Source organism: Haliotis rufescens, unplaced genomic scaffold (assembly GCF_023055435.1).
Source record: "Haliotis rufescens isolate VD_foot unplaced genomic scaffold, xgHalRufe1.0.p SCAF_19, whole genome shotgun sequence".
NCBI lineage: Eukaryota > Metazoa > Mollusca > Gastropoda > Lepetellida > Haliotidae > Haliotis > Haliotis rufescens.
Genome location: NW_025963879.1, coordinates 374,778 through 395,589, shown reverse-complemented (window position 1 = coordinate 395,589; position 20,812 = coordinate 374,778). Strand labels below are relative to the sequence as shown.

The following is a 20,812-nucleotide window of genomic DNA, read 5'->3' as shown; positions in this document are numbered from 1 at the left end:
TAATGGTATGGCCTCTAAAGCAAAGATTTTATTTCGAGTTGGAAAACAAATTCATAGTCAGACTTTTGGAGCTCTTCCGATTAAGATTTTTGTCAGCAAAGGGGTGTAGTCAAAAACGGCCTCAAAACTCAAGGCGGCTACACAATAGACAAAATGACCACAAAGACATAGTCAAAACGGCCACAAAAATGTCATAACAGTCACAATGACCACATGTAAAAAGTCAGATTAGCCCTTGTGGCCCTTTATAGACTGTGGGTTGTAGCTGTTTTGACATTACCTTTTGAAGCCGTTCTGACATGAGGCCGTTTTGACCTGCTCCCCTCCACTGGTCTCATCTAATTTCAAGATCTCCCTAAACAGTGCCGGAAAGGTGACAGCGCCGAGGCGCTTTATTCAAATGTACCTGTGGATTCTCCCTAAAATTGTATGGCAATTAAGTCCCAATTCTTGTGCATAGTTGAGTAGAGAAAATAGTTTCCAAGCTATCTGATATATTTAGATGGATGGTGATTTGTTATTTTCCAGCTGCGGATCCAGGATTTTGAAAAAGGGGACCCGTGAAGATCTGATGAAAATAGATCTTTAGCAACCCATGCTTGCCATAAAATGAGACTATGCTTATTGAAAGAGGCGACATACAGGATCAGGTGGTCTGGCTCGCTGACTTGGTTGATGCATGTCATCGTATCCCGATTGCCTGGATCGATGCTCATGATGTCAATCACTGGTTTGTCAGGTCCAGACTCGATTATTTCCAGACTGCTGTCAAATAGCTGGAATATTTCTGAGTGAGGCATTAAACAATAAACACACAAACGAAAAAAGGGGTTTTCCACATGGGCCATTTTTGTAACTTCAGTGGAGGGGGCTTGGTAATAAGCCTACCAAAATTGATCAGAAACACAATATGTGAACCATTATTAATTTTGCTATAAAAAACAAATCAGCATGTTATCAAGTGCTTACAAAACGTCATCAGATGGAAATCTAATGGAAAAGTCACTTTAAAATAGTCAGGCACTGATTTTCCATCCCATTGCTTCTGGGATTCCTGGTTATAATAACAATCAGTGGATTGAATGGTCCAGATTTGATCATTTAAAGTCCATGTTACACAACAAACAAATTACCCAATGTCTTCAGGAGAATTAATGAAGTGAACATGATAATTATGGGACTTTACAATTATTCATTATCCCTAAAACCAGTTATTTGACACAATTTCACTGGATAGTGGGGCAAGAATGGCCCTGTCGACTAAGGCTCCGCAATTCGTCTTGCAGAGTTGCGTCCCTTTGGCTCTCCCAAAACCCCGGATATGGGATTTGAATCCCGGTTGCTCCAATTATGTTTCTAGGTTTGTCAGCACTGTACCCGTGTTTGTGGATTTTAACAAAGTGGTTAACGTCCAAAACCTGCATCACTTTGTGCTTTCCTCCCACAATAAGCTGACATGCCGTGATCCAACAGGAATAATGTTAAAAGCGTCGTTAAACCCAACTCATTCACCAGATCGTATCATCAGGATTTAAACGTTTTTTATTATATACTAGATATTGATTCACCTATAGCATGTGGAGTATTATTAATCAGAATTTATTTTCCAGAAACTAGACAGTGACAGATGAAAAATATGTCTCAGAAAGTGAAGAAAAAGCACTACTACAGGCAGGGTGATGTTGTTGCCATTGAAGAAGATGCAACACATGAATTTAAAGGTCACCGCAACCTGGCAATTGAAGAGCTACCGCCCTGGACGAAAGAGACCAAAACATCAAGAGCATCAAGAAGGGCTGTGTCAAGGTATTCTCATAGTGCCTACCTCGTTTCATCACTACATGGGAACAGAGGTTTGTCCTTTAGGCATGCTAGTATAAACCAGTGAGTATGGTTATGTATATAGTGGCTGTTTCATTTGAATACTGTAAACTATGGTTATAACATACTCAAAGGGACCACTAATTATAGTTCGTTATAATAGTGGTTCGTTAAAATCATTTTGACTAAAATACACAGCAAATGGTCGGGACCTAAAAAGCAGACCTTTGTATCCAGGCCTTCCAATGAAAACTGACTGACTGCAACAAGAAACTGTTTTAAGTCTACAATACACAAGGAATTGACAACATAAAACAATAAGAACATAACCCAAACCTAAGAAACAGCATCATAGATCTGAGAGCATGGAAACGGCAGCACTAAAACACAAAGACCACAGCCTTCTAAACTAGGCATGCACAGAACAAGAAGGAAGTTAATTGTTATACCATGAGGATCAACAAACAGCAAGTACATTTACATCTTACAGTGTCAATAAAACAATACATATCTAAAATATTCTATATTGGCGCTGTAAGATGTAAATGTACTTTTCACAATACTTGATCACGATATGTTTAAGAGCCTGTTTACATTGGTAAAAGCCTGTTTCATCTGTGTAAGAGCCTGTTTACATCTGTAAGACCCTGTTTCGTCTGTGTAAGAGCCTGTTTCATCTGTGTAAGAGCCTGTTTACATCTGTAAGAGCCTGTTTCATCTGTAAAAGCCTGTTGTCAGTCTGCAGTGTACTAAGATCTATCTGTTTTGTCTTTATGTGTCTTATGTATATGAACATGCCTCATGGAATCTTGAACAGGATTAACTGCAAGGCTTTCTCCACAGGGCTCTGAATGCCTTCCTCAATACAGGCAAAGGTGGGACTGTCTATCTTGGAGTCATTGATGATGGCACCGTCCTGGGTCTGAAGCTCACACTCTATCAGGTTAGCTTTCTGTGTGTGTGAATAATCAAGGGAAAGACATTCACTGGGCAAGTTTTAATTTTTAATGGTGTACACAGGTGGTCCAAGGTGTCAAGATTTACTCTTTTGAGTTGCTTCCCCTTGAAGTGAAAGGATCTGCTGATTGTGAGTTTGAATTAGGGGTGATTCGATACATCAGTGAATCAATGCATCGTAAGTTTTCATGTGACGATGCGATACACAATACTTCTTTTTCTGTATGGAATCAGAGCAATACACTTTATTATTTTATTTATTAATTTATTACTTACTCTTGTTTAGTAACCCCCACCCCCACCCTAGGTGTTGTAATTAGCTATTCAAGTTCATTACTAAAACTAGCTGCTACGAACATGTGTCTGCAGTTAGCTTTTCCTTTGGAACCTGCTCTGAAATATTTATAGTCAAGAAGTTTCCATGTGATTGATGTAAATAATTGATTGCGGCATGTACCGATCATGACCTATGTATCATGTTACGTATCGTATCGTGACCTTGCTGTATCGTTTCACCCCAAGTTTGATGTCAGTTTTGTGCTGTGTATGATCCTATTCAGTGCCAAACTTTAGCCTGATGGATACAACACAGTGGTATGTGTCTTAAACAGTTGGTAATTATATAGAGAAACAGTCAACGTTACAGGGGGTGGTAGGCTAGCCTAGTGGTTAAAGTGTTCGCTCGTCACGCCGAAGGCTCGGGTTCACATCCCCATATGTGTACAATGTGTGAAGGCCATTTCTGGTGTCCTCCGCCATGATATTGTTGGAATATTGCTAACAGCGGCGTAAAACTCGTTCACACACTCAAAGTTACAGTGTTTGCGAGCCTGATTCAGGTCATCCCAACAACACTTCAAATATGTTCATCGCATATTCATGTTTTATGATCACCAGTAGGATGTTTCCTCAATGTTTATCAGTGTACATTGTCCTTTTTTTGTTTGTTAGAAGATATCATTTTATAATAGTTACTGTTATTTTTTGTTCTCAGAAAGACCATGTAGTGTCCAGTGTGCAGGACCTGTTCTCTCGCTACCATCCCCCTGTCCCCACACACAGGTACATGGTGAAGTTCGTCCCGGTGTTGGGGGAGAGCAGCACAGAGGAACAGGTGCTCAGGCTTATCTCTAAGTCAGACAGGTGAGAGCTTATCTCCAAGGCAGACAGGGGAGAGCTTATCTCCAATCAGACAACTGAGAGTTTATCTCCAAGGCAGACAGGTGAGAGCTTATCTCTAAGTCAGACAGGTGAGAGCTTATCTCCAATCAGACAACTGAGAGTTTATCTCCAAGTCAGACAGGTGAGAGCTTATCTCCAAGTCAGACAGGTGAGAGCTTATCTCCAAGTCAGACAGGTCAGAGTTGATATCCAAGTCAGACAGGTGAGAGCTTATCTCCAATCAGACAACTGAGAGTTTATCTCCAAGTCAGACAGGTGAGAGCTTATCTCCAAGGCAGACAGGTGTGAGCTTATCTCCAAGTCAGACAGGTTAGAGTATATCTCCAAGTCAGACAGGTTAGAGTATATCTCCAAGTCAGACAGGTCAGAGTTGATATCCAAGTCAGACAGGTGAGAGCTTATCTCCAATCAGACAACTGAGAGTTTATCTCCAAGTCAGACAGGTGAGAGCTTATCTCCAAGGCAGACAGGTGAGAGCTTATCTCCAAGTCAGACAGGTGAGAGCTTATCTCCAAGTCAGACAGGTGAGAGCTTATCTTCAAGTCAGACAGGTGAGAGCTTATCTCCAAGTCAGACAGGTCAGAGTTGATATCCAAGTCAGACAGGTGAGAGCTTATCTCCAATCAGACAACTGAGAGTTTATCTCCAAGTCAGACAGGTGAGAGCTTATCTCCAAGGCAGACAGGTGAGAGTATATCTCCAAATCAGACAACTGAGAGTTTATCTCCAAGTCAGACAAGTTAATAGTTCATCTTAAAGTAGATCTTCAAGAGTTCATCTTCAAATCAGCCAGCTCCTGTGATCTTAGCACTACAACTATCATACCTCTAGAGCATGGGACTTATGATAGATGAAGCAATAAGATCACCTTGTGGACCGTTGCCTTGGTTAGTGTTTGTGAAGCGAGGATGGAAGCAAAAACTTTGTATGTGCACAACAGCTGCACTAACCATTGTACACACCCTCTTGTTTCAGTGACTATTCCGACACCTCCCAGAGACATCGAGCCCACGTGTTCTGTTCCCATCACTACTGCTGCACTAACCATTGTACACACCCTCTTGTTTCAGTGACTATTCCGACACCTCCCAGAGACATCGAGCCCACGTGTTCCGTTCCCATCACTACTGCTGGTGTGATAAAGATGCAGTGGCACAGATCAACATGGTAGGAAGTAGAATTGAACTGTTGGGAAAAGTGACTGTTTTCATTTTGCCTTTTTTCAAGTAGCACTATCCCATCATGATCTGGACCTGCTCGGGCTGCTTGTTGACACCAAGTCTAGAGCAAATGTCAGTAAAAATTCCCAAATTGGAATTAAACATTTCCTAATTCATGTAATTATAGTTATAACTAAACTTGTTCCTTTGGAGAGGCCAATAATGATGAGAGGCTTTAATGCTTATTTTTACATTATTGCAATGTTACCTCAGAATTTAGGAAAATAACTTTTAATAATTCCAAGTTTGAATAAAAATAATGATACTTTTCCCTAATTTCCCTGCTCAGGGCACTTGGTTTGGCATCCAAGTTTCATAAGGTACACAGTGATGTTAAAATAACCCATTAACAGTTGGTAGCAGAATTTTGCTGACATTCTATTTTCAGAGTATTAGGCCATCTCATTGAAATCAGATCTTTTACTCCCATCCACTAGCTCTGTGACTGAAGATCTGAGGACACTACATCATGTCCATAGGTCACATCTTGTGAACATCTTGTGAACAGCCAATCAGCATCGAGGCTTGTATATCTACACCCAAATGGGTGCACTGTCGAGGGTATATTTTTGTTCAGTGGGGTTTTTCTTTTACTTTGATACAAATTTTTGTAACAAGGAGGTAAAGACATGATTCAGAATTGTAATGAACATGCACTGCCGTATCTGAGAACATAATTGTGTTCATGACTTCACATACTAAATGACACACAAAGAAGTTCGATGCTAACACTTATAATGGTTATTATAACCACTGCACAGGACTGTTGGCATTATGAAATAGATTCACCTCTCCTGAAATAAACTGCACATTTTCTTGTCTAGGATCTAAATTCTACCATGTCTACTAGTCTTGAATCATCTTCCTGAGGCAAGGGAGTTAACTGACTATGAAAGTCCAGTTTCCACCCTTGCTGAACTAGGCTGCAAATTCTGGGTTCGCTTGTAGTGCCACTAGTGACTATTACGAGTTATATCCATCTATGTCCCACCAACTGTCCAATCAGATTCCACTTCTCATATCACTTAATTGCTTCAAGCAAAATGGTGGCACCCAGTGAAGACGATCTGATAAAAAAACAAGATCTATAGGGTGACAAAACAGGTCTTACTTCGCGAAGTGCATCAAATCCAGTGAGCACCTTGTTTAAAAACATGAAAACATTTGGTAAAAAATGTTGACGACAAGTTGACGGTACACATGCTGTGCAAATCCTGCAATCAACCAAAATCTGCACGGCAGTTCATGCACTGATGTTGATTTCGTGATGCTATTTTGTTTGGATCACCATCTGGAACAAATCTAATGTAATTGCTTCCGGTTGAGCTGTCCTGACAACTTGAATAGAAACTACATCTTGATACATTTTGTTTCTTCAAAGAAATGGGGGGATTCCGACAAATTATGAAGTAATGAGACCCTTTAAACGTATGTCTGATCTGAATTTGAATTAAAAAAATTATAGCTAAGCATCCCCTCCTCCAAGTGTATGTCTTCTAAACTGCAAATGCAGAGCTAAGTCTTCCTTGTTTCATGACACCAGGGGGTGCTGTCTCCGGACTATGTGATAGAGCTAAGTCTTCCTTCATTGCTGACACCAGGGGGTGCTGTCTCCGGACTATGTGATAGAGCTAAGTCTTCCTTCATTGCTGACACCAGGGGGTGCTGTCTCCCGACTATGTGATAGAGCTAAGTCTTCCTTCATTGCTGACACCAGGGGGTGCTGTCTCCGGACTATGTGATAGAGATTACAATCAAGCCGTGGGACCCTGCTGACCCACGCAGCACTGACGGGGTGGGGACCGTGGTGAACCTGCATCCCATACATGAAGATGAGGAGGGCAATGTCTACATGAGGAGACAGGCCAGTGTTGTCAAGGTAACAGCATTTGTATAATATCTCATTTCTCCAGACTTTTCTGTTTTATTTTCTCATGTAATTACAAGCAGGAAAATCATTAGGGATAAGCTTGTAGATACGTGACCAGGGGTTGTTTATTTCTTTGTTAGCAGGTCCACCGTGCTTATAATTTTGAATATGTTATCTTTGCTGATTTCCAACATTTCCATCTAAATGGACATGAAATCATAGAAGTGCCCTTATTCTGAACATCTTTTATATGCTCGAACTCAAAGCCTATAGAAACATGGAGAAGTATGCATGTTAAGAAGAGATGTTTCCAATGTGTACCAACTAATGACAAAACTAACAATCAGTCAAGTGTTACCACAGAGTGTCTTTTTTCTTATCACGATATGCACGTGATTTCCAAATTTTACACGCTAATCAATGGTGCACCTGGAGTCATGGATCTATGACGTTACATGTGATGCATTCATGAGAATCAGTTCACAAAACATACCAGTATATTAGTTTGTGCATCTAACCAATTTAATATCTCTTGAATATGAGCATTTCTTCATATATTAACCAACATGCTTGGTGTTCTCGTTTCTTTTGTTAGTTGGTATATAAATATCTGTAAATATGGCATATGAGAAAAATTGTACCACAACATTATTACTTCTGCTCGCCTCAAAGAGTCAAGTGAGCTTTTGTTTGTGGCACATTGTCACCACTCATCCAGTTGTCCTTCTGTCTGTTGTTAACGTCTCTGACACTACAGGTCCCATGTACATGTAACTTTGTGTGAATTATTCCAGCTATGTCACTCATCCAGTTGTCCTTCTGTCTGTTGTTAACGTCTCTGACACTACAGGTCCCATGTACATGTTACTTTGTGTGAATTATTCCAGCTATGTCTCTCATCCAGTTGTCCTTCTGTCTGTTGTTAACGTCTCTGACACTACAGGTCCCATGTACATGTTACTTTGTGTGAATTATTCCAGCTATGTCACTCATCCAGTTGTCCTTCTGTCTGTTGTTAACGTCTCTGACACTACAGGTCCCATGTACATGTTACTTTGTGTGAATTATTCCAGCTATGTCACTCATCCAGTTGTCCTTCTGTCTGTTGTTAACGTCTCTGACACTACAGGTCCCATGTACATGTTACTTTGTGTGAATTATTCCAGCTATGTCTCTCATCCAGTTGTCACTCTGTCTGTTGTTAACGTCTCTGAAACTACAGGTCCCATGTACATGTTACTTTGTGTGAATTATTCCAGCTTTGTCTCTCATCCAGTTGTCCTTCTGTCTGTTGTTAACGTCTCTGACACTACAGGTCCCATGTACATGTAACTTCGTGTGAATTATTCCAGCTATGTCACTCATCCAGTTGTCCTTCTGTCTGTTGTTAACGTCTCTGACACTACAGGTCCCATGTACATGTTACTTTGTGTGAATTATTCCAGCTATGTCACTCATACCCTAACATACCCAAGCCAGGGCTGTTGCAGCCTTATTTAAAAACCCATTAAAAAAACAACTTTTTTGTATTGACATTTTCCATATCTGTAGATTTTTAGAAGTGTGGCCAAAGATATATCTTAAGTTTTTGCCACTTTATGAATCTTGACCTTGACCTTGGGCAATCTAAATATCCAAGGAGGTGCAAAACTGAAAAAGTATTTCTTTGACCCCAATGCACAATTGTCTATCTGCCGACATTTTTCACTGAATTATCTGCATACATATGGCGAAAAGTAGACTTTCACATTTGGTTTCCAAATAGAGATGTTTTCATACATTGCAATATCAATGTACATATGTCAGTAAATCTTTAATGTTGATGTTGTATGGGTACAAATTTATCGGACACCATGACACACAATCAACCAAGTCATCAATTCCAATTATTGTGGTGATAATTAATGTTTTTGCTGATAATAGTGCCAATAATAAGGAAGGTGACTTCATGCTTAGCTATTCATAACTGATGAATTATGTTCGATTGTTTGTTTATTTATTTAACGCAACACTCAGCAATATTACTGCTATATGACGGCGGTCTGTAAATAATCGAGTCTGGACCAGACAATCCAGTGGTTGGCATCATGAGCATCCATCCATGCAATTGGGATATGATGACATGCATCCTGTCTCATGCATCACAGATAAGAGCTCATGCAAATATCATGATACGTCTTGGATTGTGAGCAAGGTATCGTGATACATATCGGATCGGACAGTTGGTGTATTGTCCCAGCCCTAGTAACCATCATGACATTTTGATAATATATTTGAATACTTTATCTAGTTGCAAGTCACTGTCAAGAATTCATATTTAACAGAGTCATCCCCTTTGTTTTTAGTCATAATGAAAGTTGTCCAATTTTGGCACTCTGTACCATGCTCAGATGGTAAAACAGTTTCTTAAATAATGACCATTTTATGTATAACTGAAAACATATTTGGAAATTTTAAACTGTTTATTACACATTCAGTTGAGCTACAGTGCCAGACACTATATCAAATCAAAACAACCTGCCATGATATTGCTGGAATATTGCTAAAAGCAGGGTAAGACAATACTCACTCATTCACTCAATTCAGAACATGAGTGAGTGGTAGTTTTTACTTCCCTTTTAAAAAAACAACAAAAATCCTTAAATATTACAATTCAAATACTATATTCCAGTAATTTACTCATCAAGGAATACATTTATGTAGTGGGGCCCTTTCCCAGGTTGATTGTAAACACCTGTTTATTGTTTACACAACTGTTTATTTGGTGACATACTAGTTTGAACAACTGATGATAAAAAAAGCCTACCCACAATATATTTTCAAAAGCCATTGCCCAAGAACCAATTCTTTTATTTTTTTAATCCTTACCTTGTTTACTGAAGATGTTTTCATTGCTCCCATGTTTCTCTTTTGCATTAATATAGTGTTTCAAGTAAGTTGAATTTCCTTTTCTTCCACACAGTATACGTTGAATGAAATTGCCCAGTTGACACGGCAACAGGTGAAGGAAGAGTGTGAGGCAGAGATCAGAAGGTATGTTGGGTCGGTCATGTTCATCATCAGGGCAGTTGTTCAGTGCCTCACTACTGAGCAACCGGGTTAGAATAGGTCTTCAGCAACCCATGCTTGCCGTAAAAGGCGACTATGCTTGTCGTAAAAGGCGACTAACGGGATTGGGTGGTCTGGCTCGCTGACTTGGTTGATGCATGTCATTGATCCCAATTGCGTGGATCGATGCTCATGATATTAATCACTGGATTGTCTGGTACAGACTCGATTATTTACAGACCGCAGTCATATAGCTGGAATATTGCTGAGTGCGACGTTAAACAACAAACAAACAAACAAACAAACCAACCACTACTGAGCAAGCCTTGGGAAATATTATTAGACGTGTTTCTGAAGATGGTCATGGAAGAATGTAGCTGTAACCATGGTAACTGTTTTATCATCTCAAATTGTGTTTCCAACATATTCTAACTTGCAAAGATCTGGGTTAGAATAGGTCTTCAGTTACCCATGCTTGCTGAAAGAGGTGACTATGCTTGTTGTCAGAGGCAACTGACGGGATCAGGTGGTCAGGCTTGCCGACTTGGTTCATGGGTCCCAGATGCTTGGGTAGATCGATGCTGATGATGACAATCATTGGATTATCTGGTCCAGACTTGATTATTTACAGATTGCTGTCATAAAGCTGGAATATTGCTGAGTAGGACTATATATAAACAACAAATAAACAAGCATTTCCTGAATTTCATTTCGTTTGTCCACTTTTGCTTCCCTCTCAAAAAAAGAAAGATTGTGTCTGCTTTCCCACTATGTTCGCCTCAAAACAAAGCACAATGTCACTTGGCTACAGGACTATCATGTGATCCATATCAACCAATGGTTAAACTTGGCTAAATATAGACTAGAAATTTCCCAGCCTCTTTCAGTAACAAACATGCAAACAAGACATCATTCTGTTTCAAAACAGCATTTATTCATAAATGTACATTGAGATTTGTTCAAGATTTCTAATTTAAGATAATAATGTCATATTTACTGCTGGTCCTAGTAAACAAAAACACTGCAAATGTTATTTAAAATTCCCAAGGAGGAACAAAAGATTTATGTTATGGATTAACAAGTCTTCTCGACTTGTGTTTCTGTGATACAGGACCTTTAAAGAGCAAGGGGTCTTATTAAATGCTTGTTCATACATTGCTGCATTGAAAGCAGTGTTAAAATACCTATGAACTTTAGAATATAGGAACTTTTAAACATCCCACTTTTAAACAAAATAATGTTTTTTTCATATGCCTGCCAAGGGAAATTAATTTGGAATTTTATATAGTCCCCTGCAGATGATTGATAACAAGGTTCAGACAAACTTCAAAACACTTTTGTGATGCTTGACTTTTAATGGTCCTATTATGAGATTACTTGCATTGAAAAGGCCTGTAAATCATAGACATTAGTCTGAAAATGATGACTAGTATTCATATCTGCAACAGTGTCATTCTCCTTCTTGTAGGTTAAAGAAAGAAATATCTAGCTTGTCTTGCCCAACTGATGCTGAAGATCAGAACACCAGCCAACGGCCCTGATGTCTGGACAGCTGTGTTTGATGTGACCAGATGACAAGAACTTGAAACCAACATGCTGTGCAGTCCCACATGATGAATAGTGTGTCACATGATGTGATGATCAGAGTGTCATGTGATCTAATGGTCAGTGTGTCACAGGATCTGATGTCAGTATGTCATGTGATCTAATGGTCAGTGTGTCACATGATGTGATGATCAGTGTGTCATGTGATCTAATGGTCAGTGTGTCACATGATGTGATGATCAGTGTGTCATGTGATCTAATGGTCAGTGTGTCACATGATGTGATGATCAGTGTGTCATGTGATCTAATGGTCAGTGTGTCACATGATGTGATGATCAGTGTGTCATGTGATATAATGGTCAGTGACACATGATGTGATGATCAGTGTGTCATGTGATCTAATGGTCAGTGGCACATGATGTGATGATCAGTGTGTCATGTGATATAATGGTCAGTGGCACATGATGTGATGATCAGTGTGTCATGTGATATAATGGTCAGTGGCACATGATGTGATGATCAGAGTGTTGTGATCTGATGGTCAGTGGCACATGATGTGATGATCAGAGTGTTGTGATCTGATGGTCAGTGGCACATGATGTGATGATCAGAGTGTTGTGATCTGATGGTCAGTGGCACATGATGTGATGATCAGAGTGTTGTGATCTGATGGTCAGTGGCACATGATGTGATGATCAGAGTGTTGTGATCTGATGGTCAGTGGCACATGATGTGATGATCAGAGTGTTGTGATCTGATGGTCAGTGTGTCGTCAGTAATGATGTTATGATGTGATCATCAGTGTGTCACATGATGTGATGGTCAGTGTGCCCCTTGATGTGACAAATAATCTGATACAATGAATAATTGGATATAACCAATTCAGTTATAATCCCTATGTATTTGGGAAACAAGAACTTATATTTTTATCAAAAAGACTGTATCCAGAAATTAGTACTTTTGTTCTTTACTTGTATCAGCAGCTGAGACAATCATACACCAGCCCAAAGATGAAACAAGATGGGAACTAAATCAGGTTCATATGATTTGTTAATAGTGAATCTGGACAAGACAATCCAGTGATTGATATTATGAGTGTATGTTGGCTCGCCATCAGATCTACTAAGTCACCTCTTACGACTAGTATAGTGTTCAAGGGACCAATTGTAACCCGGATCCCAAATGGTTCCCAATTTAGCCGCCTCTTGGGAGTAGTGTTGTGGTGATGCGGACACAAAGCATGTTCAAAGCCAACATGAAATGAAAAAACGACATCAACCCCCACTTGTAGTTATAATAGAACTTCCAAAGGACACTTACCAAAGATATCAAAAGAATATCACTAATGACAAAAAATAGCAATGCATAGGTGGTAACTCTACTTTGTAATTTCATTTCGTAGATGAAACATATTCCATGTTTCACTAGTACATGAAACTGATTTTCTTTTTTTCACTGATACAGTGTCACAAATCAGTTTCATTGTCTTGGATAGTGTAATTATCAATTAGCTTTGACATTTGCATGATTCAATTTCCTGGGAAACTAAAAAGTACTTTTCACATGGAAAAAAAGTCACAAACCCATTTCCATAATCATAAAAAAATCTCTGCTAAACGTACACTGCGACACAGATTGTTGGTTTACATCAAATATCTGTAACAGATTACGAGCTGCGTAATCTGAGCAAGAAGTCTATACGTTGGCGTCATGTTACCTCAACGCTATTGACTTAGATGTTACGTCCTCGCGTTGCACATTTCTGAAAGCACCAGGCGCCTTCTATCAGCATGACCGTATTCGCCCCCACACAATTTGGTACAGACCTCCTAAGAGCTCAGCACATACAATATTGCTGTTGCCGCAGTGGAGCATCTGTGGGATGAGCCAAACAGGCGTTTCCGTCAACGTCAATCAGGGCCACATAATCAGCAACTGATATTCCGAGCTACGACGAGGTCACGCCGTCGGGGTACATTACACGCACACAACCAAGCCACCGGTCCTGACCATGACTGTGAGTGAATCACATGATCCAAAAAGAGAGTGGGTCACGTGATCCAGCATGCAGTGTGTCGCACGATCTGTTGGCCAATGTGTCAAATGATCCGTAACTCACATTATCCGTTTTAAACAACAGTCAGATGTTAAATTGAAATAAACACTAAAACAATCACAACCTTTCTAGTGTATTTTATTTACGAGAAAATACAAAGTCAATGAGTACCGAAAACAAGATGCCCCTATAAAACATATCATTGATACTGATATGAATATATATAAGTCAATACACATAATTAGACAATGTGTATAGTGACTAAATATGTCAGTCAATATGTATATTGAGTGATTCATTCAGTTAATATACATAGTGACTGACATTTTCAGTCAATGTACATACTGCTTAAATAAAATGAGACTGGATTTTAGACAGAATGACTGAAATGAATTAAACTCCTTAATTTAATCTTATTTTAATTTGGATCTATTTTGATCTTACGAAGAGATGGCCACGGGATCCAAAGTCCTTCGACAGGATGGGTTCAACACCTTCACCCTTAGTTGTGATTCGTTTATTCTGTTTCTGACATTTCTGACAAAGTGATTCGTACTGTTCTCCTACCTGACGAGTGACATTAGCATATTTTGTCAATGCCAAACATTTTGTCACACCCACCACAGATTTAACACGTGAATATAAATATATGGCTTTCGCTGTTGTGAGGGTTTGTTTAGGAGTGCAAAATACATTTTCCATTCCATTTTACGTGGCCTTGACATTGATCACGTATGGTGCCTGAATGTACACAGAATGACAGCTCTGTCTCGTACACATTAAGATACACACTGCAAGTCTTGTACACTAGGCATAGGTGCTTCCTCTGTGGAGAAGTAAATTCAACCGTCAGTCATATAACGTTTTAAATATAACAAATTATCGGATGTAATAATCCCCAAGCAACCATAATGTACACTATAATTTATGCTTAAATGTTCAATTTTAATATTCCTTTTAACAATGCCTACTGGTATGAATCTAAATAAGCACAAAATAAGAAATGATTCTGGTGTATACATATATTGCTTTTCGGTCATTTTGAATAGTGAAATATAAAAAAAACGGAACATGTATTACACTTTCCTTCGCCTGCTCCGAAATAACATATTCCACTTCAAACATGTAAAAAAGTGGGTTCTCATTGTGTTATCAGTTGACAAAAAGGCATCGTCATCCATTTGGACTAGGTGTTTGGGACATTATAAAGTCCCTGTGAACAGGAACTAATGCTTACTCTGTTATTTTGTTTTGTGGTTAATTAGAAAAGTCAGTTTTGTCTGGCCTTGTGACAGTGACTGCGTACAATGAAAGTTGAAACATTAAAAGTTTGTGTATCAGACAAAAACAATAATAAAATTTCGAGTTATGTTATATGTCTAAAAAAACAAGACTAGGGACTAGCGAGATGTCATGATCCCTTTAATAATTTATTAAGTAACAGACGACAAGGTTATTTTTTTTGTAGGGTTTAATGCTGTCCAGTGGGTATTCTAGTAGGGATAGCTAAAAAGCAGACCACCCAGAAAGCTTCAAGACTCAATGATTAAGGCCAGAATTAGTTACCGTTTCTACTCCTACTCTCGGAAAACTCGCTCTAAGCACAGCCCATTCGCCAGTAACGAGGATAAACTACAGAGTCAGACTATGAATTTGAAATAATGAGAGCTGAGTTGAGTATTACGACACTAATACCACTCACAAAGGTCTTGCTTCGAAAGAGAGGGTGTATCTACATCCTATAGCTATTCGATTGAAACTAGGAAACATCATAACCATATAAGGCTGAATGTTGTTGAAATGTTATTTTGAAACAACTAATACTTATTCAAAATAAGTTAAGCATCGTTCCAGAGTTTTACAGTGAAGTGTGTGCAAACTGTAACACTGGCACCTCAACAAGTGTATGTTACGATAATGTTATTGGTTGGCAAGAAGCGGAGGTCCTGCAAAGATCAGATCAGTAGAAGAGGTTGAGGTCCTCAAATCTTGAGTCCCACTGAGAAGAGTTACAATATTCCTTCCTGAGCTTGGTGCTCGACACTCCTTCTGTGTAGGGCAGGAACTTGATGGTCATCAGCTTCTCACACAGCTCACGGGCAGGGAAGTTCTGCATGTCGTCACCGCGGACGTAGAGGGCACTCTCGGTTTTGTTGTCGAAGATTGCGCGGATGTAGGGGGTGGGATCCGTGCCAGCAACGCAGAATACCTGAGTTGAAGAGAAAAGGGTTCAACTTTACTGAGAGACTCCTAGAATCTGACGTAAAATGCTCAGAGTATGCCTCTTCCCACCTTGGTCTATACATCGTGCCATGAATAAAACTGAGATAATAAGGAGGTTGTTGTTAGCTGATAGGATGCCACAATAATTTGAGTAAGCAGAAATCAATAGTGATTACAGTTTCAAATTCCAACCGCAATAATTGGCTGTGGCTACTAAAGTACTCATGGAAATGAAAAAAACCCTGTTTTGCTGGATTTAATAATCGACACAAAGCATTACGTAGATGTAAATACGAAATAACAAAACAACTGGAAAAGTACTAGTCTGGATTTGCTAGTTTTATCTCAGTGCTCAATACAAAATGTACTTTACAGGAGGTAATTTGTAGGCACTTTCAACATTCAAAAATAAAACTAAGTCCAAATTGACATGGCAGAAACAGGCTATAGGCATTATGCAAATTAGCCTGGAAAAAAGTTATTAAAACAACAATAAAAATAACAGCTATGTTTATGTACATAATAATAATGACATGTAAGTTGTTGTTTGAGAAGGGAAATTTGTTACTTTTACGTTCTGATATTTTGACGATGATTCACTATCCCACAATGCCACTCACAAATCACTAACCACTGACAAATCATATGCACGTGGGTTTCAAGCACCTGTTTTCACCTGTCGTCAAGGTGTCATAGGTCATGGACATTCACCTTGATCTACTAACACCTGGTTATGCTCAGTTTCACGATAGACTGTTTTGTTCATATTTTTACACACTTTTACGTGTAAAAAGACATAAAAACCTTTGATACGCTGTATTTGTGTCAAGGCCCAATTAGTACTAATTGAGTTGTTTGAATATTTATGTATTTTGTATATTAACTGCATTTATTTAAAATCTGAGATCGAAAAAACAGGTTTTTTCCATTTCCGTGAGTACTTTAGAGGCTGACTTCCTTGTTGAGATTCCGGGTTAGAATAGGTCCCCAGTAACCTGTCAGTATGAGGAAAGCGCGTAGTAAGAGCAAAGCATCCGGATCGGGAGGTCAGACTCAGTGTGTCTTTCCTTCTTTCTTTGCTGCACCGCACTCAGCAATATTCCAGCTATACGGCGGCGGTCTGTAAATAATACGATGACATCAACCAAGTCAGCGAGTCTGACCACCCGATCCCGTTAGTCGTTTCTTACGACAAGCATTGGTTGCTGAAAACACAATTCTGACCCGGATCTTTAAGGGACGTCAGGCTCAGTGACCTGGTTGAGTGTGTGTCATCGTGCCCCGATGCTCCAAATATCACTCACTGGTGTGTCTGATACAGCTCAATACATGCTAAATTATTACGGGCGTTATATGGCTGGATGCTGCTGAGGGCGTGACTCAACAAATGAAACACAAATTACTGGGACCATGTTCTTACCACGTCAGCATATTGTTTGACATTCATCATCCTCGTGTGAGTGCTGTCAATAGGAACCCTCTTCTTCAGCGTACATATACTTCGACTGTCGTGGACCCCGACAACAACCTGTTGACAGACGAGTATATTGTGTCTTCTTCATTGACAAGAACGAGGTGTTAGTTTGATTGTCAAAACCAACTGTTTCCCGCTTTAGTGAAACCCACAATCACAGGTACGGTGCTGAGGAACTAAGAATCATTATCAGAATGAATTTCGAATTCGTATCCACGATCACTATCTTAGGAACTATACACAGTAACCGAAATATGGCCAGTCATGCTCCAGATACCCCAATGAATTGATCTGGTAGCTAGGTGAATTAGCAGGGAAAATACATGACACAGACTTCAAGCTTCTCTACAAATGCAAACCATTCAAACGTTATCTTGAACCATCTGCTATGTGCGATCATGCAGTTACTGGTAACTCTTATATTGGAAACCCGAAACAGATGTTCGGTCACATCCTGAAATATTTCCTTGCTGCATATGAAGCTTACATAACTGCACCGTTGCTCCAAACTTGTATCCTTTCCTTACAACATGTTCAAGCATTTATTAAACACATACGTTGTTGTTGGTTTTCAGACACGCAAGTCATTGGTGCCATATATATTACATGCATTCAAATTACATGTACGAGTAACAATGCTACAAATGCAATAGGTAATGAATAGACTTTTTGCAAAGTGTTTGCTACAAGGCAAAACATATAAATACTAATTATTTCACTGCATCTTTCGATATTCACCGGGGTATTATCATTGTAACAGTCATCGACAAACACTAAAGCATTAATTGTTCACAAACACCTTTGAAAGCTAAAGAATAAAATACATGAGTGACTTTTCTTAAATATATCTATCACAGCATAGTCCTGATATTTGGCATTCAGTAATTATTTCTTTTATAAATACCAAATATTAAAAAGTGACATTTTCATTACAGCGTCAGCCAACAAATAAAACTTACTTTTTTATGCGAATTGTGACTGGCGGGTGCTACCAATGCTTATCACAAAATACCTGGTGTCATCACTGATTTTCCGTGATCTATTTATATAACTGTCACTACGATTGTGCCTTTCAGCGGATTATTTCTTGTGATTATCAGTGGCAGCAAATGCTTGAAGCGCGAGTAAAATGCCGTGTGCTGTCGTTGGCCAGATGTTATCAGCAGCGAGGCCTTTTATGACTTGACTTGCGACTTATGTGCTTGAAATAGATTCCATTGGGACAAAAACAGTTATAAAAATATATATTAATCGAAAAGCGTCAGCGTGTACTGATCTAACGTAGTACCCGCCATAAAGAAACCCTTGCCATGATTTTGTTATTTTCCCATTAAAGTGTTCACTAATCACAATCCGCTGTCTTTTCTGCTTAAGATGAGGGGCGGAATGGTAGCATTGTGGTTAAATCGTTCGCTCGTCCGGGTTCGATTCCTCACATAGATACAGTGTTTGAAGGACATCTCTGTTGTTCTCCTCCGTGATATTGCTGGAATATTTGCTAAAAGCGGCGTAAAACCAGACTCACTCAGATTGATAAGGTTGAGTTTAATCTTGAGGTCAGGGACAAAGGTAATTCATTGTAAATGTTTTTTCTCGTGGCAGTTGATTGGATCAATAAACAAATGCAGTTGTGCTAATTAAATGCGGGTAGCAAGTATTTTTTGTTCTTTGAAGAGCGTGTGATAGGTAAAACTTCTCTTTGAAATTGTTAAGTTTAACGAAAATGTTTACTGCGTTCAAACTTGAAAGGGAAGAGTTGCAGTATTTGTCAGTGGCAGGAAATGATTGAAGCGCTGGTAAAATGTCGAGTGCTGTCATGGCCAGATTTTTTGCTAATTAAATGCGGGTAGCAAGTATTTTTTGTTCTTTGAAGAGAGTGTGATAGGTAAAACTTCTCTTTGAAATTGTTAAGTTTAACGAAAATGTTTACTGCGTTCAAACTTGAAGGGGAAGAGTTGCAGTATTTGTCAGTGGCAGGAAATGATTGAAGCGCTGGTAAAATGTCGAGTGCTGTCATGGCCAGATTTTAACAGCAGACATCGGCAGCGAGTTTGATTCGAGTACATGGCACGCTTGGCCGTTCGGGGAGTTTCGGGGTGAGACAGCTTCTAGAAGGATGTCTATAACCATCTAAGAGAGACACGAGGGCGATTCGAAGCCTATTTCAACCTGACTTCCGTCTCATTGTTCTTGCCAAGTGCGGGTGGGCTACCTATCTAGACTTCCTGCCGGCTTCCAACAGTATTCTGGATTCAGGAACAGAGCGATGCCTGTTTCAACACATTCGACATTGAAATATGCTCGATATATGTGAGTACACTGACATATATTGTAGGACCTGTTGCTGCCACTTATTTAACCCATTGTATTGCCTTTTGTAATTAGAAATCTAAAACTGTGTGTATCAATATCATTTGGTAATTATTCACATATCTTATGTGTGTGAGTGAGTGAGTGAATATGGTTTTACGCCGCTTTTAGCAATATTCCAGCAATATCACGGCGGGGGACACCAGAAATGGGCTTCACACATTGTACCCGTGTCGGGAATCGAACCCGGGTCTTCGGCGTGACGAGCCAACGCTTTAACCACTAGGCTACCCGACCGCCCCCCATTTCTTATGTATTATTACTGATTTGACAATTTGGTTCTGTATGAACCGATTTCTTGGTTAACCTTAGCGGTTCACTGGCGCTGTTATAATATCGTAATCAACTGACGTGCAATAGTGGACATCCCTACCAAACAACGTCCCTCACCTGTTTCCCAAGTTTCCTCATCCTTTGCATCAGTTTCACATGGCCGTGATGGAAGAGGTCGAAGCAGCCGACAGTGTACACCCTCTCTACCCTTGCGTCCAGGTGAGTTAGGGGCAGGGAGTCCTGCAAGATCGTCCTCTTCTCGTACAGCTCACTGCAAGGAAAATAATGCAGTTCTTAGATCTGTTCCTCCTTGCTTCAGGTACGTAAAACACTTTTACCGAGGCATTATTTTTCATAAAAGGTTCATATAGAGCCATGTAAGAAGAAATGTCCTGGTATAAACATTTGTAATAAATACAGAATAGGTACAAGTGACAATGAATATTGTTTTACAAAAAGTCAGCTTTGTTGCAGCTGTATCATGACAGCCCGTTCTGCCCAGATTGAGGGAGTGAGTTTGAGTTTAAGGTCACTTTGAACAGTCTTTCAGTTATGATATGACGTATACACGAAGCGATGCAGGTCGCTGACGTTTTATCACTTTAGTGACAACAACAAGCACGGATTTGGCAATGCTGAACATTAGCAGGGCAAGTGTGGGATTCGGCTTTGACCTTTGACTGAATGCATGGGAGTCGACCAACGACGCTCGGACATACCATCAGCCAAATCACTGAGTCTGAACACCAAATATTCTTAAGTCGCCTCTTTCG

The 20,812-nt window shown here is 39.6% G+C and overlaps 2 protein-coding genes across 7 annotated transcripts in view; one reads left to right on the top strand and one right to left on the bottom strand.

Moving 5' to 3' along the window:
* Nucleotides 1-75: 75 nt before the first annotated feature.
* Nucleotides 76-14,851, top strand: LOC124142586. 4 transcript variants are annotated; one of them, XM_048398758.1, is made up of 8 exons: nt 76-215; nt 1,611-1,806; nt 2,665-2,764; nt 3,773-3,921; nt 5,031-5,127; nt 6,898-7,059; nt 10,013-10,083; nt 11,567-14,851. In XM_048398758.1, the coding sequence occupies exons 2-8, from the start codon at nt 1,628-1,630 to the stop codon at nt 11,637-11,639; spliced, it is 831 nt and encodes a 276-aa protein (XP_048254715.1). In that variant the 5' UTR covers nt 76-215; nt 1,611-1,627; the 3' UTR covers nt 11,640-14,851. The 4 variants fall into 4 exon arrangements, with proteins under 4 accessions (XP_048254715.1, XP_048254713.1, XP_048254714.1 ...); XM_048398756.1 differs by having other exon boundaries at nt 76-373; XM_048398757.1 differs by having other exon boundaries at nt 76-427.
* The window catches only part of LOC124142585, a 30,544-nt gene continuing 23,553 nt past the window's right edge, over nt 13,822-20,812 (bottom strand). For all 3 annotated transcript variants that reach the window (XM_046511154.2, XM_046511153.2, XM_046511155.2), the window contains exons 9-11: nt 20,157-20,310; nt 17,343-17,450; nt 13,822-15,908 (exon numbers count right to left, since the gene is read on the bottom strand). In XM_046511154.2, the coding sequence (XP_046367110.2) occupies nt 15,660-15,908; nt 17,343-17,450; nt 20,157-20,310 (511 nt within the window). In that variant the 3' untranslated portion in view covers nt 13,822-15,659. The remainder of the gene's footprint in view (nt 15,909-17,342; nt 17,451-20,156; nt 20,311-20,812) is intronic.